Source organism: Aspergillus affinis (genome assembly GCF_023601865.1).
Source record: "Aspergillus affinis strain CMG 70 chromosome Unknown NODE_161_length_67583_cov_88_479572, whole genome shotgun sequence".
Lineage (NCBI taxonomy): Eukaryota > Fungi > Ascomycota > Eurotiomycetes > Eurotiales > Aspergillaceae > Aspergillus > Aspergillus affinis.
In genome coordinates this window covers 21,280-43,946 of record NW_026515942.1, presented here as the reverse complement: position 1 = coordinate 43,946, position 22,667 = coordinate 21,280, and the positions used below count along the sequence as shown (strand labels likewise).

The window sequence follows — 22,667 nt, the reverse complement described above, 5'->3', positions numbered from 1 at the left end:
GGGGATCGAACCGCCCCGAACAGAAAATGAGACGATACTCAGCGTTCTTCGGAGGACTCTCTTCGGCGGCCTCACAACTGCCGTGTTGCTCGGGGCTCCCCGAGACCCGCCAGCATGCTCCGAATTGTATCATCTGCCATGAATAAACCCCCGCATGAGAATACCCAATCGTGATGGATTTTAGCGACTGTTGCTGGAGGAAATGCATCAAAATCAGTGTCATTCGTCTGCTCGAGTCTTGTCCACGTCCACTTCCCGAATTCTCGCTGCGGGGGTCGAGGACGATCACGATTCATATAGGTATTATCGCATTCTATTGTCATGACACTGTCAAGCGAAAGAAACGACGAGATGGACCCATTCAGAATTATCATCGTAGGAGGCGGAATTGCCGGCCTAGCAGCTGTACGTTCTCTCCCTCCCTCTATGATATTATACTAAAACATTGACCATTAACCCACCAGGCAATTGCTCTCCGCGCCGACGATCGACAAATCACCATCCTCGAGCAATCACCCATTAACAAAGAAATCGGCGCCACGATCTCCCTACAGCCCAATGCTTCGAAGATCGTCGAGCGACAATGGGGTCTCTCTGCGCTGCTCCGTGACCGAGGATCAATGGTCGACGAGGCGTTTGAGATCTACAACACGGATGGGGAAATGCAAATCAACATTCCGCTGTTGACGAGCGAGAAGTACGGCGCTGAGAGAATGGTTTATCATCGCGCGGACTTGCATTCTGTGCTCAAGCATAGAGTCACGGCGGATGAATACCCCGGGCGACCGGTCACCGTGAGGGTTTCATCGAGAGTGGTAGGTTGTGATTGCCAAGAGGGGCGGGTGGAACTGGCAAACGGGGAAGTGATGCAGGCCGATCTGATTATCGGAGCGGACGGGATTAAGAGCTCCCTTCGAAAAGCCGTGCTTGGGGAGGACGTCGAGGCGAAGAGGACAGGGTTATCCGCATATCGAATGATGGTTCCGACAGAGGAGTTACGGAAGAGCGACTTCGCCGATGTGATTGATCCTTGCAGATCGTGCACGACCATGGTAATGGGAATTGATCGTCGTTTGGTTATGGGTCCGGCGAGAAACAGCTCGATCTATGGCATTGTGGCCCTTGTCCCGGACGAACGTATGCAGGAATCTTCGAATAACACGAGTTGGACCACGGCTGGAGATCGGAATAAAATGCTGGATACGTTTTCCGGCTTCCCTGAGTGGGCGCAACGGCCGCTGCAGCTCGCCGGTGAGGTCGGACTGTGGCAGCTGCGCGATTTGGACCCTTTGCCTACGTGGTACCGAGGAAGAGCGTTACTGATTGGCGATGCGGCCCATGCGATGTTGCCGACTCAGGGCCAGGGCGCCAGTCAGGCGATCGAGGATGCGGAGGCTGTCGGGGCCTTCTTCGCCGAATTTGAAGGGAAGAACGATCCGAAGTCGGTTGACGCGATTGAAAAAGTCAATAGAGCCGTCTTCGAGTGTCGGCACGATCGGGCAAGCACTATTCAGGCTTATAGTCGACAAGCAGCAAAGCCAGCAACTGACCCGGGAAACACAAGAGTGAAGATGAGTCCAGGGGAGTTTATGGATTACAATTGCTCGTATGGAGGAGCGCTGGACTGGTCCCAAAGGCAAAAAACAGAGGTTGTCGTATAGTACTTATCTTGTGTCATAGTTCCAATATTTGAACCACTAGACATCTTTAAACACTGGAGGGTGCCATCAAAGAGCCCATACCAATCTAACCTATGTACAGTGAAGTTCACAAAATATGCAAGACTCTAAGGCCGGGAAACTACCATGATAGAATAGAGATACTCTCATCCAAACCATTTTCGGATGTACTCAACCGCCCCGATAGCTCGACGAAGTAATCCAAAACGTTGGTTTGTTTGGTAATCCACCAAGCCAAGAGACACCAAAAGCGCGAGAATGTGAATAGCGCGCGCACCGAGCTTCTGCAATAAGCCTCGGCTACTCGCTCTCCTCTCATCTTCCAGAGTCCAGTCTCGTTTGAATCCCAGACTGTTCTTCACCTGCAGCCACTTCAACTTGTCCATCGAGTATGGCGGTAGTGCGAAGGTAGAAAGTTTGGACATTAATGGCCTCGGTCGGGCGATCGTGCGCATGTGAGAGAAAGCCTTGAATCCCCATTCTCCATGGTAGTATCCGTGGCCCGATTCACCGACACCACCAAAGGGAGCGCCAGGAACCGCAGCATGCAAGGCGACTTTGTTGACGGTGACGCCGCCGGACTGGGTGGATGAGAGGACTGGTCCTCGTTAGAACCGCTTGATCTGGGAAGATATCTCGTAACTCACTATGCTCAATCTCCTGCTCGTCATGACTGAAAATATATAGACCAAGAGGCGCAGGGAGACTGTAGGGATAATTAGCATTTTTCGGTGGTCGTTTGAAGTTTGCTTACTCGTTGATCGAGTGGATGGCATCTTGGGTTGTCGACGTGATGACGGGGCAGATAGATCCGAAGAGCTCCTCGGAAAGAAGCGTGTCTAAGAAAGTTAGTTGTTGATAGTAGTAGGATGGTCATGTCTAAGCGTACCTGTCATGTTGACATTCGTGACGAGTGAGGGAGGAATTTGGCGCTTCTCGGTATCCAAGACTGCATCAGTTTGCACCGAGCCGTTCGTCTTCTCCAACAGCCCCTTTAACCGATCGTAATTTTTTTGGTTCACGATCCTTGTCATCCCTTTCTCTCCCTCGGAGAAGTATTTGTTGAAGTAGAAGGTCAGTCGCTCCACAAGCTGCTTCTCCACGTCCGGATGGACGAACACATGGTTGACTGAGAGACAGATCTGCCCCGAATTAAGAAACTTAACCCAAGTGATATCCTGCGCGGCTGCCTCGATATCTGCCGATTTAGTCACAATAGCCGGACACTGCCCTCCCAATTCCAGCGTGGTTGGGGTGAGGTTCTTCGCCGCAGCGGCAGCAACGTATCTGGCTACATTAACTGATCCCGTGAAGAAGATATGGTCGAATTTCCGCGCCATGAGACTCCCAGTTTCGGCTGCTCCTCCGGTCACGATCTGGATGGCGCTGGGATCCATGTACTTGGGAATCAGCTCGACCATCAGGTTCTGGGTAGCGACGGCAATCTCCGACGGCTTTAACATCACCGTGCAGCCGGCGGTAATGGCGGCAGTCAAGGGCTGAATTATCAGCGACGTGGGATAATTCCAGGGCCCGATAATCAATGCGACGCCGAGGGGTTCATAGCGAATGGTCGGACGCAGTAGCGACTTCATGACCAACCCCGAGTTCGGTACCTGGTCTGCGGTCCACTTGTCGATGTTTTTGACATGGTCCAGAATGTCTGTCTTTATTCCTCGCAACTCGCTGAAAATGGACTCGAAGGTGTGTCGGTGGAGGTCTTGGTGGAGGGCATCAAGAATCCGCTGCTCGTTCTCCTCGACAAGCCACCACAGTTGTTTCAGCTGCCATTTGCGCCAGGCGATCTCCCGAGTGCGGCCCGATCGGAAGGTGTCGCGAAGGGTTTGATACGCAGTCTCCACCTGGGAGTCTGGAGTATAGGCTATGGTCATCGCGGGAACCGACGCTGTGAGCGTAATTGTACAACACTCTACAATTCCACAAACTCGCAATAATCCAGGGAATCGAGGGAAAAGACCCAGATATGAAGACTGACCGTGTCAAATGTGCGGGGATTACAGACTCAGTCTTGGATGCCGTGGCAGAAGGAAGGCCCGGCCGAGCATGCCTCGGGAAAGGGCGATGCCACATCCCCGCTTCAATCATTGTTTCACCTCCACGGCTGTGCAATCTGTAGGGCCTACGGAGTAGGCAGCAGTGATCAATCATTAGTGACGATGGTGGACGAGGTGGGTCGCATAGCTGCTGGTAACCGCACGACGCCGCGCTTTCATTGAGTCAGGTTTCACTAGCGCTCGGCGAGTTTCTGGATTTGCTTGTGAAGTCATTTCGGTTGCGCGGTGCTTGACGGGGCTAGCGAATGTTGTAGACCGGGATTCCTGCGCTAGTTCCAGGAAAACTGGATCCTAGGCAGGGATTCTTTGTTCGCCGTTTCGATAAATCCAACGCCAAGAGGCGTCTAGCCAGCAAATTTAATGAGAGAAGGGGATGGATCGAGGCAGGGCACGATTTGCCTCCTCTTCAGCCGTACGTTGGCCATTACAGTACGATGCTCGGGGCGTCTCACATGGCCACAGGGCGCGGTGTGCGAGAGTTGAAACGTGTTTGTCGCCATGTTTTTTACATACCGTAGTATCTTGCAGATCCCAATCAATTCGCTGTAACGTTGTTCAACATTAATAATACCACCCTACATGCACATCCACCCAATTTCAAGAAGCTTATAAATCCGTTTTATTAACTAGTTAACTAGTTATTAGTTCGCGAATTGACTAATTAGTTACCTAGGTTCGCGGCCTCAATCTTCGACCTCTTAATACGCTTTGCCCTCTAGCTAAGACATTGGTCCAAGCCGCAAGGCCAAGCCGCAAGAATCAGGAATCATCCTGTTGCAATGGAAACTAACTAGCTTGGAACAAGCGAACTACCTGTTGTAAATCGCAAGAGAGCAAGGCCCGCCATTTGGCTTAGGAACCATATGTATCGCGTGCACCCTGTGCGACATGATATTGCTGAAAGCTTTTCCATTGGCCGTTTCAGATAGTTGGATCCTTATACATACATCAATGCATTAATGCGGCATAGGCAAGGGGACATGTTACCCCTCATGCAGTGCAAATACGAATGGAAATAATTTCAGACCCATAGCCTATACTCGTACATTCTGTCGTCTCGCTGTGTCCACATTATTCTGGCGGGGGCATATTTTCCAGGCAAATAGAAGGACGAAGAGTATCCTGGACGTGCTGCGGTGCAATTACATTGTCCTCGTTGCCATAGTTCGTGCTGGTCACATATTTCGAAGCCACCACAAATAACGATGCCAACCCCAAAACGAAGCAGGCAAACTGGAAAATTATCTGATGAAAGTAGCTCACGCCATAACCGTCCATTAAGAACGCAGTCATCATGCCGAGTGCATTCACTCCTCTGAACAAACCCGAATATCGCGCGAGTCTGAAAGCACGTTAATATTCATCAAGTGGTAGATAATGTTTGGGAAGGGGTCTTGCTTCAATGGTTCGTTAGTGAATGAGCTGAGTAGGTATTGTGTTGCCATTTGGAAGGCACTAGAGTGAGAACGTTAGACAGGGAGGTGTTGCATGGAAGAAGAAGCTGCTTACCCGTATACTGCGCCATAGAGAATATAGATAGCAAATGCCCCGCCGAATGCCGAGTCCTTCCAGTCCGTCAAACTTCCCTGGCCTTTCCGATCAATCCTATGCTGTGATAGCCAAGCAATCTGGCAGGAGCACACTGAAACTGTGAAAACTGTTACGATAGAGATGGCAACCAACGATCTATGTTTGCGACTCGACAGACGACTACGGTCAAGGACCCAAGTAATCCCAAGACTCGCTGGTATTTGAACAGAGTTAAACAGAATATTGTTCAAGGATCGTGTGCGAAGATCGAAATAGTGGGCATTCAAAGAGCTCTGTTGCGCCAGGGTAACCTCGCCGCTAAACATAGCCGGCAGAAGCAATATAAACCGCCACTCTTTCACCAGTTCCCAGGTGCCGCACAACTCATCCATGGCGGAGGAATTGAACAAGTTGGCAATTCTCAGTCCGTCACTGCGCTGAACCTCGGAGGGCCGGACAAGCAATAGTAAACTTACGGCGATGGAAGATGCCTGCAAAGAGATCAAAACGCCATAAACGCTGGTCGGAGCTCCGGCGCTCTCGTCTCGGCTGTGAAGATCGATGCCCAGTGCGATGATTGCAGCGATAGTTGACCCGCCGACGCAGCATACCCATTGAATTGTCACGTAGAAGGCCTTGCGCCTCTCTTCTGCATAAGAGTATGCAATGGCACCTGCCGATGCCCATAGCAATCCGGCACAGACCCCCTCGAGCGCGCCACCCATGTATGCCAACCACGATTTGCCGCTCGTGTCGAAATAGAATAACCCAGCTGTTCGTTTGGTATAAGCCAGCTGAGCTGTGTGAGGGAAATTTTCCGGATAACCCACCGGTGTATGCAATGTATCCGATCGCACTGGAAGCTATGGTGAGCTTTGGGCCGAGGAGGTTCATGACGATGCCACCGAGCCAGCCCGTGCCGGCGAAGACGCCGTACAAGATCGCATTGACATTAGACGCCAGTGTTTCCGAGCTGGATCTCCCACCCCCGGCTCCGAGGCTTGTCAGGGCTAAATAGACGCCGGGTAGAAGACACAGGACTAATCTGCTTCAACAATGAGCACCCACCCATAGACATCAGTCTCGGATATTCACTTACCCAGCAATAAGGTTCTGGGCTAGCGGGCGAGTCCGCCAGGTAGCCTTTTGTTTAAAGCACTGCCAGGCTTGTAGCGGTAGATGCAGGGCCATGACTTCGAAATCACAATGTGAAAGCACCTCCGAAGCAAAGAAACTAGATACCAAGCGGAAAGAAAACCAAGTTTACAAAATAGACATGTAAATGAATATTTCGCTCGACAGAGCTTCTGTCTTTGTTCGAAACTACGTACACCTCAATTTTTTGCCTAGTAAGCCCAGGAAGGAAGGATGCACGGAAGCCCGAGGGTACAGGGCGCAACTTCCTTCCTCCCCATCCATTTTCACATTATCGACTTACCATGATAACAGATGAATGGAATAATCGGGTCGTCAGAGTTCGTGAGAGGACCAAGCTTGATAATGTCCCCAAACTCTGTCGGAAGGTCTCCCCGAAAGATGCTTGCGTGTCCTTTCCACCCGCGTAGCACTATGGTACATTACTTGGTCCTACCAGGGCCCAAGGAGATTCTCGTCCATGGGATATTGTGTGGAGTTTAAACGATATGTTGTATTCATGTTCACCAATTCAAGGAGGATTCTGTTCCTCTGAAACTCTTCGACAAACCAAACTCGGATCCGGGCCGAGTTCCGACCGTCATAACTCGAGGGCTTCGGCTCCAACCCGAAGACCGGGCGATGTCTCCGAAAGGGCGTGTTCGACATCCACGGCTGTCCTTGACTGTCCTCGACGGACGACAGTGCCGCTTTATCGGTTATCTTGACTAGTACAGGTCTTATCCCCTCATGGCTATGGATTATCAACTTATCATGCGCTACACAATCTACTCGTGCGGGGTTGATCGACAGTCATGGCGATCGCCCACTCATGGCCGATCCTCGAACACCCTTCTCTCTCCATCATTCTCTCTCTGTCTTACCTACAGATCTTGAGAATTCTTCACCATGCCTGCACATTCCTACAACAGACCCTGGCTTAATCGAGCTCAGCCACCCGACCTCACGTTTGTCAATGTCAACATCGTCGACGTCAAAGCCGGTCGCGTCATCCCCAACAGCAGCGTTCGGGTCCGCGATGGGGTTATCGCGGGGATCGGACCGGCTGAGCAGACCTCCAGTACTGATTCCACCAAGGTGGACTTGAACCATCGATATGTGTGTCCTGGACTGATTGACTGTCATGTCCACTTAACTGCCACCCCTGGCAGCCCTTTGCTCAAGGACATCTTTGCTGCCAGTCCGAACGCGATCGCATATCGCACGGCGTATGTCGCCCGGGAGATGCTGCTGCGCGGGTTCACGACCGTGCGAGATACCGGCGGAGCCGATGCTGCCTTGAGAGATGCGATTGCCGAGGGTCTCGTTACCGGTCCGCGGCTCTTTATTGCTGGCAAAGCTCTCTCGCAGACGGGAGGACACGGCGACTTTCGGGCTCCGTATCAGGGAGACGAGGCGAAGTGCTGTGGAGGTCACTCGCCGGCACTGGCTAGAGTTTGCGACGGCGTTCCGGCATGCCTCGCAGCTGTGAGGGACGAGCTGAGGCAGGGAGCTAATTTCATTAAGATTATGGTTGGCGGCGGAGTGGCGACCCCGACCGATGCGCTCGACATGCTGCAGTTCACGGCCGAGGAGATTCAGGCCATTACTACCACCGCGGCATATTCCAACACCTACGTCACAGCGCATGCCTATACCACAAAGGCAATACGTCATGCGGTGGACAATGGAGTCCGCGGTATCGAGCACGGCAACTTCATCGACCCAGGGACGGCCAAATACTGTCAGGAAAAAGGCGTCGTGTTCACACCTACCCTGGTGACGTATAAGGGAATGTCTGAACCTCCGTTCGATAACTTTCTCGATGAGTTTAGCCAGGCTAAGAACCGGGAGGTACTGGCTAGTGGACTGAAAGCTTTGAAGACTCTTAATGCCGCGGGTATAACTATCTGCTATGGGTCCGATCTTCTAGCAGGCATGCATCCGCTGCAGAATCAAGAGTTTAGCATTAGATCCGGGGCGTTGAATGCACTGGATATTTTGCGTTCTGCAACCGTTAACGCGGCAAAGTATATTGGAATGGAAGGAAAGTTGGGCGTTATTGGTGAGGGAGCGATTGCAGATTTTCTGGTCTTGGACAACAATCCGCTTGATGATATCACAGTCTTGGATAAAGTCGACAGATCCTTAAAGGCAATTGTCAAGGACGGACGCATTGTGACAAGCAAACTGGATAGCTTGGCTGTTGATGCTTTGTATGATCCCCATCGTATCCAGTCTCCGGTGTAGGGTTAAGCCGGAGGGTTACTTTGTTTAGCAGTAGAGTCAACTTCAATTGACTCGATTGTCTAATTTAAAGGGTCTTTATTTCTATGAAGTTAACTTCACATGATTCAACCATGATTTCATAGCCTGTATCCAGTAACATTACTGCCGAAGCTCTACAGGAAGCTTAATTAAGCTCGAAATAAACCTCGTTTCCGGCATGGCTTGGCAGATGCTTCTCACTCGGCATCTATTTCTCGAAACTCCCAACGAGGTGGGATAAGCTTCTAGGTCCCTGTTTATGTACTGCTGGCCGAATCTTTCACATGAAAACGCGTCACCTTACGACATGAAACTCAAGAGGAATGTGTCAAATACTTCCAAATCAAAGTTACGTCGTCTTCCACAAGCTTCGTGTCATGAATTGCGCAAGATTGAAAAAGCATATAAACCCTTCTTTTATCTCACCCATCACGAGCAGGGAGTCGCTTCAGATTATTCCAAATCCCCAATCAAGCCGTTAATATCACTGAATAAACCATCATGCAGCAAATTAGTCTGTCTGAGGCCTTGCAGCCACCACTTTCCACTTCCCAGGAATGCATCGTTCCACTTTCCCCTGACATCTGCTTCGGGGCAGGTGAGTGGACCTCAATTTCATTTTCTTGGAAGGAATCCCTCGGCTTACGGGCCCAGTGACGATGGGCGGTTACATGCCTGCCCTTGCAGCTAAATATGCCGTGTACTACGCATCGAAACATCCTCGCTTGCAGTCTCAGGCGAGTCTCCGGATGATGAACGCCCAGTTCTATCGACCATTGCTCCCGGCTCGAGGGCCAGCGAGGATGGTCCTTCGGGAAATTAGCGTCGGAAAGGCATGGTCTACTATACGCGTAGAGGTGTTCCAGCCTGCCAAATGTCAGGAGGTGGCGGTCTCCGTGGACATGCTGTATGTGTTCCGGTTCCACACTACTGATGACATTAATTGATAACGCCGCCTTAGACTCTCCGATCGGTCGGTCTCCTCCCTGACTCGACCTACAAACTGGACTCTCCACCCACCACCTAGTCCCGTGGACCTCGCCAAACTGGAAACATTTTCTGACCCCGGTTGGATATGTTATCATACTGCGTTCAAGCCGACCGGGTTTAAACGCGCCCATTCTTACGTGAAGCATTATATCCTAGTCGACTGGCGCCCTGATACCCCATTCATCGAGCAGTGGATCGCCCCCGGCTGGAACTGTACGCCTTCTGGCTCATCCCCAGAGGACGGCAAGGCTGGCAAAGACACGCATCCGCGTTGGACAACCGATATGATACCATTTATTATGGATGCAAGTCTTCCTCCCGAGTGTAACTTCGTATCACCGAAAGATGATAAACGAGAACATCTCATGAGCACGACGGCCATTCTACGTTTCGCCGCTGCTCAGAAGAAAGCGAGGGAGCGAGGTGACCCTAATTGGAGAGACTTGCCCAACGATGGCTCAGAGACCTTTGATGGGTCTATAGTCAATGTCACGTTGGCTGTCTCAACTGACATCAGGAAAGAGCTGCCGGAGGAAGGTGTCCGGTGGCTGTACTTGAGGAATGAGGTCAAGAGTATTCGGAATGGTGGAATAAACGTGGAAACCCTTCTTTTTGATGAAAAAATGAACCTCGTGGCAGTCACTCACCAGATCGGGCAGTTGATGTCTGCTGAGAAAAAGGAAACAAAGAAAGAGAGTCGGCTGTAGCAGTTACTAGCGTATAGTACTTAATCAAAATGGAAATAGATTGGAGATTAGTAAGTTCACAATCACACATTCAGCAATTAAATAGTATGTTTGACGGCCCCTCAAAAACGAGACAAGACATTAAAACTTTTATATATATCACCTCAACGTTACCCCAGAAATCTTCCCGTTGACCAGCAACTCCGCTCCTACAAAATTCGTCCCTTCACCTGGTTGATCTTTTTCACGTTGACATCCTTCCACATAATCACCGATCCCAGAGTGAAGATGTACAAACACGTTGCCGCAATCAACATCAGCCTCTGCGTTTCGCTGTAGCTCCGATTGATCGCGTTACGCGCGTCACTGCCAATGGGGTATCCCGCTTGGACATCCAGATCGCCGTAAATGTTGGCGAAGTTGTCCAGCTCGCTTGCAGGCAGATACTTCATGAGTCTCCCGGGGAAAATTCCCATCCACATAGCACCTGCGATAGTGGAACCAACGGCACTTCCGATGGAGATCACGGCGCCCTCGATGGCCAGGACGGCGGGTATGTCTTGTTGGGTGGAAACGGCCATCACGGTCATTTGCTCGCAGATAACGAGTGTGCCGCCACCGAAGGCGATGAAGATCTGACACATAACAATGTAACCGATGTTGGTGTCTGCTTCACGGAACTTGATCATGAGCCCGACGCCAAGAATAGTGATGGGCACGCCGAAGTATAACGCCGTCCACTTGAGACGTCCGTTGTATCGGATCAGAACACCCATTACAAGACTCCAGAAGCACGAGCCCACGGTGTAGATGTTGGTGATGTAGGTGGCATGGGTGATGGATTGATTCATGACCACGATGAGCAGAGAATAGAAGTAGTTGTCCCACATGTACCAGGCCGTGTAGATAGAAGCCGCCATGGTGTAGGTGAAGAAAACGGTAGGATTCTTCATCAGCTTCCAGGGAATGAAGGTGACCGGGGCCCAGAAGCGCTCGTACAGGGCGAATGTGATGATGAGAAGTCCGCCGATAGTCACGAAACAGATGATCAGCGGCGAGCGCCATCCATCGGCCTGCTTAGTATAGAGGTTAAACGAGAGGAGGAAGAGTGCAATACCGGTCACGAGGAGCAGGAGGCCCAGCGCGTCAAATTCTTTAAGGTAGTAGACGATCGACTCCCACCAGGTACGGTTGCTGTTGCGCTCAGGGACCAGCCCCGCCTTAATGGCTTTGCGTTGATTGTAGTAGAAGAGGAAGAAGAGAGGCGAACAGACGACAGGCAGGATGATAGCCCACATGCCAAAGCCCCAGCGGAATCCCATCGTTTTAAGCACACTCTCGGCGGCGGGTCCATAGGCCCAGGTTGTAGCGATGTAAGGCGATGCGACGAAGGCGAACCAGAATGCTCGGTTACGCAGAGCAGAGGTATCGGCGATGAAGATGTCCATGGTGAAATTCATGCCGCTGGTACCGATGGCGTGGAAGACCTGCGCAGCGCAGTATGTTTCGACGTTGTTGCAGCCAGCCATCATGATCAATCCGACGGTGAGGGAGCCGAGCATGACTGCAAAACCCTGCGGTCGGCCCCAGATATCCATGAGCTTAGCGTAAGGCAATTTCATGAGACCGCCCATAAGACTAGAGAGGATCTGCGTGGTGGCTGTCAAGGAATGCTGCTTAAAGGAACTGGTGACATATGGCGTGAGGGTCCCGATGATACTTGAAGCAAATGCCATCACGAAATGAATGATCCAGATCCTTTTGCAGGCAGTGTTAGCCGGGTGTCAATGGATTGGGTACTGGAAATCACTTACAGGGCGTAGGCCAAAACAATATGCTGCATCGACCAGACTTGGGTCATAGCCTGTGCCGCCTGCACACCATGCTGGAAGTTCGGATTGACCAACTCACTCTCACTATCTGACCCGACCGCAGGAGTCGATGCCTGGGCCTCCTTGCTGTCAGACACCGGCACGGCTTCATTGTCATGTCGTACCTCCTTCTCGGTCACAGGGACCTCGTCCGGCTTGAGAGGAAGTCTGAATTTCATCTTGATGACCGACACACGGACAATACTTGCTGGAACTCACTGATCGGGCCCTGAGAATCCACGGGAAGATCCATTCCTAAATACCGCCATGCTTACCCACCGTGTGGGAAAATCCGGAACGGAGTCCGAGACAAATTCCAAACCCTCGCTTGCACTAGTGTCGAGAGATAACAAGGAACCCAGGGGCTGTCTTGGGCAGACCAACAGGACGCTAGATGACCGGTGCACCTTAGGGGCAAAGTATGGCAGTTGGCAACTTGTCCGGTGAATTGTAAGAGGCCAGTACCTTAGATGGGTGGAGCGCAGGGATAAATTTGCCTTATCTGATGATCAGATAATTTGATTGAGTTCGGCCCACTTGCGGATTCTGGTTAAACTGGTGTCGGTAGGGCGCGGCTCGAGGCATTTTAGAGGGTCTTGGGGGTGTCCGGTGGTCGGAGACTTTACATAACGGGACAAGGCTGCGGGATGCTAGTGATTGGGATGCAGTGTAACCCAGGAAAAACAACAAAATCTTTCTCCTCCGTCAGACAATCGACCGACTCAAGCTCTCAGCCCTCCAAATCTAAGAAATACACAATACTACCACTCAGCGCCGCCGCGATCACGCTGCCATGATCTTCGTCCGGGTACTCCCTTATCTCGACTGATCGCAATCGACAGCCAGGCACCAGTCGATCGTACATTTCCTTGCAATTTTCATTCATGCGACGTTCCATTTTGCTCTGGGCCCGTCGTTCAAAACTCTCGTCCGATTCGCCTTTGTCACGAGCAGGGAATTGTTCTCTTGACCCGTAGCACAGGCGAAGGGCAGGCCGAGAATCCAGAACCGGGTCTAGAAGGAAGCCCGATTCCTCGGCGAGAACAAATCGGTCATTCCACCAAATCGAAGGACTGGCCGCTAGATAAGTGTCGAAGCTAGCCGGGCGTGTAAACAAGGAGTGGAGCACGAAGAGGCCGCCGTACGAGTGCCCGAAGAGTGCCGTCCGCGCGAGCTCGAGGCGTGGAAATACCGACCCTAATAGAAACGGCTGCACGACCTTCGTGATTAACTGCAGGAATTTATCCGCGCCACCGTACTCATGCGGCTGAGGCTGGCCATCGGGGCCTTTCGGTGCCGTGAATTTCTCGCAAGGAGGCGTCAGGTCATACCCTCTTCGCGCATCCCAGAGACTAGCAGTGTCAGTGAGCGGGTATCCGATGCCCACGACAACGGTGCCGGGCTTCTGCGGCTGCAGGGCCTGTCGCTGTCGCACGACTTCCGTGGCAGTGAGGAACATGGCGTTGCCGTCCACCACATAGCTAAGGTGACATCCGTTATTCTACCATGATCCAGTTTCACGCGGGATGGAACCTACAGCACATTGGCGCGAGTACATGGGTCGGTCGGCCAGTCGAGCGGCCAAGAAACTTGAATGAGATGGCTGTCACTGGCCGCCCCTTCCGCAACACGCCACGAGGAAATATTCCGCACGGAAAACTCATCGGAACGAGTGAAGGTCCAGCGCCCGGCAGGTTTCGACAATTCTGTCAGCAAATGCTCGGCCATGGCCAAAATTCGACCAGGATTTAGAAAAACAACAATTTGCAAAAGCAGCCCTATGGCCCAATGTGAAAGAGAAAACAAGGATAGTCAAATACAACGACCGCTACTGCGCCAAGATTCGTATAACTATTATCTCGCCCGAGAATTCGCTTGATAGCACCAATACCGGAAAGAGCCTTGGGACAGGAAGAACTAATTGATCTCTGGAGGATGGAGAGGAGAGGTCCGAAAGCGGAGTATTCCACGACGTGGGCAAAGCAGCGAGCCCGACTAAAGCCCTAACTAAGTGTACTAGAGGAAGGCTCGCGGTCAACTTCCGAGCTTGGCGGCTTGGCACGCGTTATCTGATTCGATCCTGTCAGTCCGCGATCGATCGATTAGATTAGATACTGCGCAGTCCTTGTGCATGGAATCGAACACCACGCAATGCATCCACTTCCGCAATACGAGGTCTCGGCTTTGCGGATGGAAAGGCTTGTTTAAAGGCCGTTGTGTTCCCATTATGGTGCTGGACCACGTGGCTGCTTTGATTCTCTATTCGCAGTTATTCTTCCTAGCCGGTGAGGCTAATCATGGCGAACGACACGGATAAAGGGACCGTGGCGGGGGTATCGGTCGATCAGACTCATGAAATTACTCCGAACATATCGGATAATGATGCTTTCCGCGAACTTACCTCCCCGACTAAAGATGTTGAGCGAAGACCAGACGCCGGGAGCCTGCAGGCGGGTGTTCAACGGGCAGATATATTGCGCAACACGTGGAGCAAGCAAGGTTTGATCACAGCTTTTGTGGGGTATGTTTTTGGCTATCATGATAGAAGCTCAGATATACTGAATTTGGACTTGCGCTTGATTCAGTCTCTTCCTAGCGACCCTTGCCATCAACTTTGGTGACTATGCCACCCAAGTTTACGTTCCGTATACCACCAGCGCCTTCAAACAGCACTCAGCTATGAGTGCTGCTCGTGTGGTAATGAATATCACACGTATCTCGGCCTACCCTATCATTGCTAAGCTAGGTGACGTACGGTATTTGACACCACCTGCCAGGCTATCGTTGACATGGCGCAGGTATTCGGTCGAGCTGAGATGTTTATCCTTTCGATCTTCGCCTCTGCCTTGGGATATGTGATCTATGCGGCTTGCCAGGATATTCCACAATATATTGTACTAAGCACCAAGCAACTAACATAACCAAGCTAATGTCAACATAGGCAGCAGGAATATTTGAGGCCATCGGTTCAACTGGCTACGCCCTCACGCAACAGGTTTTCGTGGCAGATGTGACCACTTTGATTAACCGTGGCATCTGGTCAACACTGCCAGATTCGCTAACCACGATACCTACATTATACCTTGGCACCATTGTGGCCCAGCGCATCTTAGATCACTCAACATGGCGCTGGGGATGGGGAATGTGGGCAATCATTCTGCCAGTTTGTTCGGTACCATTGATTGCTACTATGTTGATTTACCAGCATCGAGCTTCAGTGCAAATGCCCAAGACTTCAGGAGCAGATTGTATCCCCTCTCAGCCACTATGGAAAAGGACCTTCGATCTCCTCTGGGTTCAGCTTGATCTTCCTGGAGGGTTACTATTAGTCGCCGGTCTATCTCTCCTCCTCATCCCATTATCACTGACGGGCGCAAACAACAGCAACGCCTGGCATAAGGGATCATTCGTTGCCATGGTAGTTCTTGGTATTGTACTTCTCGTTGCCTTTATCATATGGGATGCCCGGTTTGCCAAAAAGCCTTTCGTCCCGTACCGAATGATCAATAATCGTACGGTTGCAGCAGCATGTATTCTCGGCGCATTAGACTTCTTCCATTACTCGGTGTTCTCGGTCTTCTTTACCAGCTACCTGCAGGTAGCAGGACATTTCAGTGCCGGTCATGCAACCAGAATCGAGTACGGCCCTCTCCACGGCTCATTTTACCAACCCAAAGCTAATGGGACAACAGCAATTCTCTGCGAGTCGCCTTCCAAGTCTCTGGAATTTTCGTCGCATTTTTCATGAAGTATACAAAACGCTCACAGGTATGGGTCTTCACCGGTGTGCCGCTCTGTGTACTCGGTATGGGCGTCCTACTATATCTCGTCGACATGGGAAATAGAAGAACAGGCAACGAGGCAGCGTTTGTGACTGCGAAAGCACTGATCGGTATTGGCCGAGGATTCTATCAGACTGCTTCGCAGGTCTCTGTCCAAGCGGTCGTAACTCGGCAGGAGGTTTCTGTCGTTACGGCCGTGTTCTTTGCTTCGATGAGTGTGGGCGGGGCTATTGGAACAAGGTTAGTGATTCATTTCTCCCTCGGTCAGTACTTTTCATTTGCCAACTAACTTTTGTGGCTTAAAGCGTGGCCGGTGCAATATGGCGCAGCACTCTTCCGTCAAAACTTCAAGAGTATCTACCCGACGATGCCAAGTCGCAAGCAAAAGCTATCTTTGGATCCATCAAAGTGGCCCAGAAGTACACACTCGGGAGCCCGATTCGAGAAGCCGTTGACCGCAGCTATCGCGAGTCGCAGCGGTTGCTGGGTATTGCTGGACTTGCTGCTTTAGCCCCGATGTTGATTGTGATGTTCTTTTTGAGGAATGTGAAGTTGGATGAGAGGTTGGAGACCGAGGAGGGGGATGAGGGTCAGACGCAAGGGAGGGGAAGGGATAGATCCTGAAATATGCAAAGGAACTGATGCACACCAACTAGTGTGGTGGTTTATGTCTAGGACAGTAAAGGGGAGATGGAAGGTGCGCTCTTCTAAAGGATAGAGTTCTCAGTGGAACTGTTACAGTGAAGTATGGAGCAAAATCAGCCAGATGTTAAATCGATTCAGAAGCTATGATCAAGCATTTAGCCGTCTATACTGGGTATTTCATAGATTATAGAGTTCCTTCGTCAATTTGGAAGGCGTCAGCATCTTCGGTTAATAACATGAAGGATAGATCTGCGAGTCCTTCCATACCAAGGTTCCGGAAAGCTTCCCGGTTTTCGAGTGACTACAGAGCCCATGGATCGTCTGGGCTATCGTAGACATCCTGTTGACCAGGAAGAATCGAGTCTACAGGTACGGGAGCGTCAAGCTCATTGGCTATTGCGAGTTCTTGGGAAGACATCGCTCCATCCTCGGCGACAGGTACGACGGCCCGTAAGCCTAGGTCGAGTCGGTCCGCGAGATCTCCTGGCGCTGGACATGGCTGTTCACAGGACGACAGGGCTCCATTTGTGGGTATAGCTTACCGGTTCCCTTCCTCAATCGGCTTCATGGCTTCATTCTGAAGCTCTGTGAGGACTACGACATATCTTTGCGCATAAGTCATGTCGGTAGAGCATGCTGCTAGATCACTCAGGCCTTGCTACGCGAGGCCCAGGTGCCGTTTTCAGACGTGAGGGGCTTTTGAGCGGTTCTGTACAGCATACGGGTAGAGTGCAACGAGCACAGAGAACACATAGTAAGGAGTAAACTGCACATAAGTTAGCACTTTTCCGCAGTACACATTGAGGCTTTACGTGACCAAAATGCTGAATATATTTCCTATTTTATAACGAGCTCTCTAAGTTTCTTGATAATTGCGGTCGCTGCATCCAAGTATCTCCGAATACTATACTGCAGACTCGTTTGGCTTGCATTCCCGTGGTTCGAATTAGACGTAGAAGGCATCGTCAACAAAGCCTGTGGATGGAGTAAGATTATAGCATGCGAATAGGCCAATTGTAGGACCGTGTGTTGTCGGCGAAAGATGGGCATCATAAGCTCAGTCTTCAAGATGTCAAGAAAATCGCCAAAGTCGTCACGCCATTGATTGAGCTGGCTATCATATAACCGCATCACCTCTTCCTGCCTTGAATACGACAGGCGCCTTAGGCCGTAAAGATCGCGCAAGATGCCGCTGACTATTCTCAAGAGTTTTCCGAGTTTAAGCGGAGTCCATGATATTGGGGGTTACACACTCACTTGGCATGGTAGGATCTTATTTAGCTGGCGTACTAGATATTGGCCCAGTGATCATGGTCCCCGGCTTGGTTCTGCCCAATTTCGGTCCTCTCCCGGCTGTTCGTCAGGTTGTACGTGCAGATCCCCTTCTCTAAAGCTGACCGGAAGAATTTGTCTTGCTAGGTGGTTCTCGGGTAGACCTAGAAGCCGGATAATATATCCTAGCTGTCTAGATTCTAGTAGGGATTCCGCTGGTGTTAGACCCGCCCCCCTAATAAGAGGGCCGATAGGGGTAGTTCTGAACATTCCCGTGATTGCCCGAGCTTGTCGATTAAGTAGTTACTGTATCCCTTCTAGCCGGTCTTTCTGGCCTATGCGTTTCGCTCGTTCGGCCGGATGCCCTGCTTGAGCTCCTGATTTCTGGCGGTTCCTGGCTCCTCGATTGGTTCGACAAGGATTCTTTTAGCTGGTTTAAGGTTGCATTAGGCCGTATATCGCCCTGAGAGCGTCTGTAGCTGGGTGTTGGGGTGTCTGGTACCCCTAAAGTCTCTGGGGATTGGGAGGCCACGTATCCCGCTCGCGGAGTTGACGCGTGCGAAGCACCACCACCATGGGGTTCTGGGGCCTCTATGGCGGTTTATTGGGGTCTAGAGGCCTCTGCGGTTCGAATGACGCGAGAAAAAGACGTGATTTCGATAATTGCTGATTTTCATGTTCCCTCCGACGATCCCGTTTACTTCATTTCCGTAGCTACATAGGTATGATATTAGTCCAACCCTAATTTGGCCTAGATTCATTGCAGGAGGTAGGATCTGGGGTAGGGCTTTTCGAATACAGTGAACGGTTCTCACCCTTTCACAGGGAGAGCGGCCCAATGTCCATGTCCGAACTTGCAGTAGAAGCAGCGACCTTCGTCTGAGAGCTTCTTCTTTTCTGTGCTCAGAGCAAGGTAGCCAGGGCTAGCCGATTTCGCAGAGGGTTGGATCAGTGTCACGGCCGCTGGAGACGCACCTGTAGTCGCTGGCTTGCCGGTCGGTCCACCTGAAGGGGCTGGAGTCGTGGTACGCTGGTTGGTCTTGAGAGAAAAGCGTTGACTCTGGCGATTATCAAGGCGCGTAAGAATCAGACAGAAATTCTCATAATCGACATTGGGATCGCTGCTTGGATCGTCTAACTAGGTCTACAAGCGAGGTATTAAGCGCTGATAGAGATTCTCCTTCCATTCCTCCTTAGCAAGCTCTGCCTCAGCTTTCATCGACGACTATTTCCGCTGGCGATCCTACCCGACAGTGGAAGAGAACATTAAGAAGATCCAGGAAGAAGACATCCCCCGTATTAAGGAGTGGGCGCAGCGAACGGGGGCATCCTTTGCCGCTGAAAAGACTGATTTAATTCACCTTACCCGGCGGAAAACGACACACGGAAAAGGGCAAATTGTTATAAACGGCCAGGTTATCAAACCGGGCGACAATGCCAAGCTTCTTGGAGTGATCTTCGATAAAGAGATGCGTTGGAAAGAACATGTACAGAAAGCGGTTAAACGAGCAACCAAGGTGAACATAGCCTTAAGTGGGCTAAGGCACCTCCGACCAGAGCAAATGCGCCAACTGTATCAGGCATGCGTCACACCAATTATAGACGACGCATCGACGGTCTGGCACAATCCGCTCCGAGACAAGATATATCTTCGGCTCCTAGAGACAGTACAAAGAACGGCTCTCATCCGAATCCTTTCAGCCTTCCGGACAGTTTCCACGGTGGCACTCGAAGTTGAATCCTACATGCTACCCACTCACTTGCGACTCAAGCAGCGGGGACAGACGGTGGCTGCTCGCTTCAGCACGCTACCAGAAGACCACCCGGTCCATGAAGTAATCAAGCGAGCAAAGGAACGCAGCACTTATACCGGCTCCGGAGCCCGCTTTCCCCTCGCCGAAAAACTGAGAACCATGGACCTTAGGCGGCTGCTGGCCTTAGAAACAATCGACCCAAAACCACTAGCACCGTGGCGAGCCCAGCCGTTTATAGAAATTGAGATCGAGCCGGATCGAGAGAAAGCTCAGGCTAACGCCCTGGCGAAGCAATCCACAAGAAGTATTACAGTCTTTTCAGATGCTTCAGGAAAAGAGAATCAACTAGGGGCCGCAGCAGTAGCGCTTGACCTCAACCGGCAGATAACGGGGTCTCGACAAGTCAGTATCTGTTCAATGGAATACTGGTCAGTCTACGCGGCTGAGCTCATGGCAATCTACTATGCAATCGGGCTGGTTTTTCCACTGGCACGGAAGAACCCAAGTTACTACAACTACGACCCAAAGCCCAGCGACAATCCTTAGCGATAGTATGTCTGCACTACAGGTGATTGCAAAGTCATGAAACATGTCAGGCCAGCGAATTATTCAAGCTATTCATCAGTCTGCCGGAGAGCTCAAAGCACGAGGAATCCCAATGCGATTACAATGAGTCCCGGGACATTACGGTGACCCTGGGAATGAGACGGCAGACCGTCTGGCCATGATATGGGGTCGGCCCATCAAAGAAATGTAACTATTCTCAATATGCTGGAGTGTCCTTACTGCGCGGCAGTTCACTGGCTGACAGAAAGCCCAAGGTCTTTCAAAATGATGGTAGCTGCCTTCTCACCAATTGCATATGCAGTGGTGGCTGTGTTTGCGCCAATGTTTTGAGGAACGATGCTCAGGTCCACGAGCTTCAGGCCCTCAATGCCATGAACATTGAGGTCGGCATCAACCACGCCGCCATCAGCCAGCGCGCCCATCTTGCAAGTACCCAGTGAATGCCAGGTGGTGCCGACATTCTTGCGCACCCAGCCCTCAATGACCTTGTCGTCCTCTGCAGTGTATTGGATGTCAGAGATGTTCTTGTCATTTGGCTTGTCCAGCTTGACAAGGGCCGCGGCCGAATTCTCGGCAAACGGCGGATGCGCGCCAACAAGCTCTCCGCGATAAACATGCATTCTGCGCACGATTTCTCGCTGCTTCTTGTACGCCCAAATGAGCTTCTTGACATCCAATTCACTGTTCAAGAATCCAGTCTCAAACGCAATATCCGCGTCGAGATCTGGGCTTGTGATGTGGACGTGGCCTCTGGCGTAGGGGTAGACGGTAAACAAAGAGGTCGCGAGGTATTGTGCTGGCTCAATGGTGGACGGATCACCGGGGAAGCCGCCCAACAAAGCCATTAGCGCCAGGGGCTTGTTGGGAGTGGAGAGATAGTCCCTTGCGTATGCCGCCTCGAATTCAGGTCCAAGGGCAGTGACGTCGGCCTCAGTGGGACGCAGCTTGCAGGAGGCATCTTGGCCATTCCACCCCATGATTGGCGCATTTGATTTGATTAACTCTTCCATGTTAATTCTACCGGCCAGGGGGGCGTCAAACGTCTCGCTTGGCTCCAAGGCACTGTAGTATGGCTGAGTCAAGAGATGATGATCCTGGTAGTTCCGGCCGATTCCAGGGATATGGGCGACAACAGGAACGCCGGCCTTGTTGAGAACGGCTTCGTCGCCGAGACCGGACCTCTCTAGAAGCAATGGGGTTCCGAGAGCGCCACAGGAACCAATTACAAGCTTCCTGGCCTTGATGCGTTGAACATTGGTGTTGTCCTTTTGGAAGGCAGGGTTTGGCTTGAACTCAACACCCACAGCTCGTTTGCCCTCGAAAAGGATCTTGATAACCTTGGTCTCAACGAGGACGTGGAGGTTTGGGTGTGCTCCATCTTCCAGCCTCGGATGCAAGTAGTTACTGGCGGCATCCTGGCGGCGGCCATCTGTGCCGACAAAGCGGAGGGCACGTTGAACGCCGTTGCTGGTGTCGAGGTCTTGAAGATCCTTGACCGTCGGGTAGCCTACCTCGTTGGCGGCAGCAATGAATTGATCTGTCGCACGCTCAGAGCAGAACGTTCCCTGGGACACAACAATAGGGCCATCTTTTCCATGAACAGAATCAGGGCCAGGGCCATAATACGTCTCAAGCTACAACGAGTAATGGCAGGTTAGTCAACACTGTAGTACAAAATGGCAAGGCCGCAAGGGTCACAGAGCGCAGCTTTAGCAATCCATTAACCTACTTTTTTTAAGAAAGGGATCATTTCATCTGTGGACCATCCGGGAGTGGCCCACGAATCCCAATCATGGCGTTGAGCACGACTGTACATCATCAAGTTGATTGACGAACCTCCGCCCAGAACACCACCGGTTGGGACGGTCATTTCGCGGTTGTCCAACTGTGGCTCCGCATTTCCCTTGTAGAACAGGGTTGCGGTACTGGTGGGAAGCAGTGCAGTTGCGAAAAGGAGCGGGAACGCAATCAAGTGGTTGCCCTTATTGTTCTGCCCGCCCTCTACTACGAGGATGGACAGCGAGGGGTCGGCATCGGCGAGCCTGGAAGCAACGACGCACGCCGCGGTACCGCCTAACGAGAGAGAAGCAGCTTGTTAGTATAAACATATGGTGAGCAGAAGAGGTGGATGAACAAACCGCCGGCGACGATGATGTCGACCTCGTCGATGCCTTCGGGTAGCTGAGTGTAAATGCCCATAATGTTGGATGTGATGGTGCGGGGGATGGTGATGGAACCAACTGCGCGCAGTGGATGGGATGACGCTAGGCTTAATAGCTCCGTGTCGGTCGCCCGACTCGCATCAACCCTGCTGGATGTTTATGACGCGTGTATCCCTGCAAGTTTCTGGTGCCAACCACTTGATTTTGTTGGACAAGGCTGGCTGGCTTGTTACCCACTACCTGCGGTCAGCA

General features: G+C 51.6%; 11 protein-coding genes across 11 annotated transcripts; 5 read left to right on the top strand and 6 right to left on the bottom strand.

The window, feature by feature from the left end:
- Positions 1-351: 351 nt before the first annotated feature.
- KD926_002834 (FAD/NAD(P)-binding domain-containing protein) lies at positions 352-1,661 on the top strand (the record flags this gene model as incomplete). Its single annotated transcript, XM_053094400.1, has 2 exons — positions 352-405; positions 465-1,661. The coding sequence occupies 2 exons, from the start codon at positions 352-354 to the stop codon at positions 1,659-1,661; spliced, it is 1,251 nt and encodes a 416-aa protein (XP_052950833.1).
- Positions 1,662-1,825: 164 nt separating this feature from the next.
- KD926_002833 (aldehyde dehydrogenase family protein) lies at positions 1,826-3,571 on the bottom strand (the record flags this gene model as incomplete). The annotated part of the gene is made up of 4 exons (XM_053094399.1): positions 1,826-2,277; positions 2,327-2,385; positions 2,434-2,518; positions 2,569-3,571. The coding sequence occupies 4 exons, from the start codon at positions 3,569-3,571 to the stop codon at positions 1,826-1,828; spliced, it is 1,599 nt and encodes a 532-aa protein (XP_052950832.1).
- A 1,490-nt stretch (positions 3,572-5,061) lies between these two features.
- On the bottom strand, positions 5,062-6,475 carry KD926_002832 (uncharacterized protein; the record flags this gene model as incomplete). The annotated part of the gene is made up of 4 exons (XM_053094398.1): positions 5,062-5,209; positions 5,264-6,056; positions 6,115-6,329; positions 6,384-6,475. 4 exons carry the CDS (start codon positions 6,473-6,475, stop codon positions 5,062-5,064), a joined length of 1,248 nt encoding a protein of 415 aa, XP_052950831.1.
- Positions 6,476-7,327: 852 nt separating this feature from the next.
- Positions 7,328-8,668, top strand: KD926_002831 (imidazolonepropionase; the record flags this gene model as incomplete). The annotated part of the gene is made up of 1 exon (XM_053094397.1): positions 7,328-8,668. One exon carries the CDS (start codon positions 7,328-7,330, stop codon positions 8,666-8,668), a length of 1,341 nt encoding a protein of 446 aa, XP_052950830.1.
- A 519-nt stretch (positions 8,669-9,187) lies between these two features.
- KD926_002830 (uncharacterized protein) lies at positions 9,188-10,383 on the top strand (the record flags this gene model as incomplete). The annotated part of the gene is made up of 3 exons (XM_053094396.1): positions 9,188-9,284; positions 9,341-9,593; positions 9,648-10,383. The coding sequence occupies 3 exons, from the start codon at positions 9,188-9,190 to the stop codon at positions 10,381-10,383; spliced, it is 1,086 nt and encodes a 361-aa protein (XP_052950829.1).
- A 188-nt stretch (positions 10,384-10,571) lies between these two features.
- Positions 10,572-12,412, bottom strand: KD926_002829 (MFS general substrate transporter; the record flags this gene model as incomplete). The annotated part of the gene is made up of 2 exons (XM_053094395.1): positions 10,572-12,120; positions 12,177-12,412. 2 exons carry the CDS (start codon positions 12,410-12,412, stop codon positions 10,572-10,574), a joined length of 1,785 nt encoding a protein of 594 aa, XP_052950828.1.
- Positions 12,413-12,963: 551 nt separating this feature from the next.
- Positions 12,964-13,961, bottom strand: KD926_002828 (alpha/beta hydrolase; the record flags this gene model as incomplete). The annotated part of the gene is made up of 2 exons (XM_053094394.1): positions 12,964-13,714; positions 13,771-13,961. 2 exons carry the CDS (start codon positions 13,959-13,961, stop codon positions 12,964-12,966), a joined length of 942 nt encoding a protein of 313 aa, XP_052950827.1.
- Positions 13,962-14,530: 569 nt separating this feature from the next.
- Positions 14,531-16,639, top strand: KD926_002827 (siderophore iron transporter mirA; the record flags this gene model as incomplete). Its single annotated transcript, XM_053094393.1, has 5 exons — positions 14,531-14,754; positions 14,819-15,038; positions 15,175-15,872; positions 15,926-16,255; positions 16,321-16,639. The coding sequence occupies 5 exons, from the start codon at positions 14,531-14,533 to the stop codon at positions 16,637-16,639; spliced, it is 1,791 nt and encodes a 596-aa protein (XP_052950826.1).
- A 2,104-nt stretch (positions 16,640-18,743) lies between these two features.
- On the bottom strand, positions 18,744-19,419 carry KD926_002826 (uncharacterized protein; the record flags this gene model as incomplete). The annotated part of the gene is made up of 2 exons (XM_053094391.1): positions 18,744-19,070; positions 19,294-19,419. 2 exons carry the CDS (start codon positions 19,417-19,419, stop codon positions 18,744-18,746), a joined length of 453 nt encoding a protein of 150 aa, XP_052950825.1.
- A 75-nt stretch (positions 19,420-19,494) lies between these two features.
- Positions 19,495-20,232, top strand: KD926_002825 (reverse transcriptase; the record flags this gene model as incomplete). The annotated part of the gene is made up of 1 exon (XM_053094390.1): positions 19,495-20,232. One exon carries the CDS (start codon positions 19,495-19,497, stop codon positions 20,230-20,232), a length of 738 nt encoding a protein of 245 aa, XP_052950824.1.
- Positions 20,233-20,483: 251 nt separating this feature from the next.
- KD926_002824 (GMC family oxidoreductase) lies at positions 20,484-22,452 on the bottom strand (the record flags this gene model as incomplete). Its single annotated transcript, XM_053094389.1, has 3 exons — positions 20,484-21,887; positions 21,983-22,326; positions 22,392-22,452. 3 exons carry the CDS (start codon positions 22,450-22,452, stop codon positions 20,484-20,486), a joined length of 1,809 nt encoding a protein of 602 aa, XP_052950823.1.
- Between the last annotated feature and the right edge of the window lie 215 nt (positions 22,453-22,667).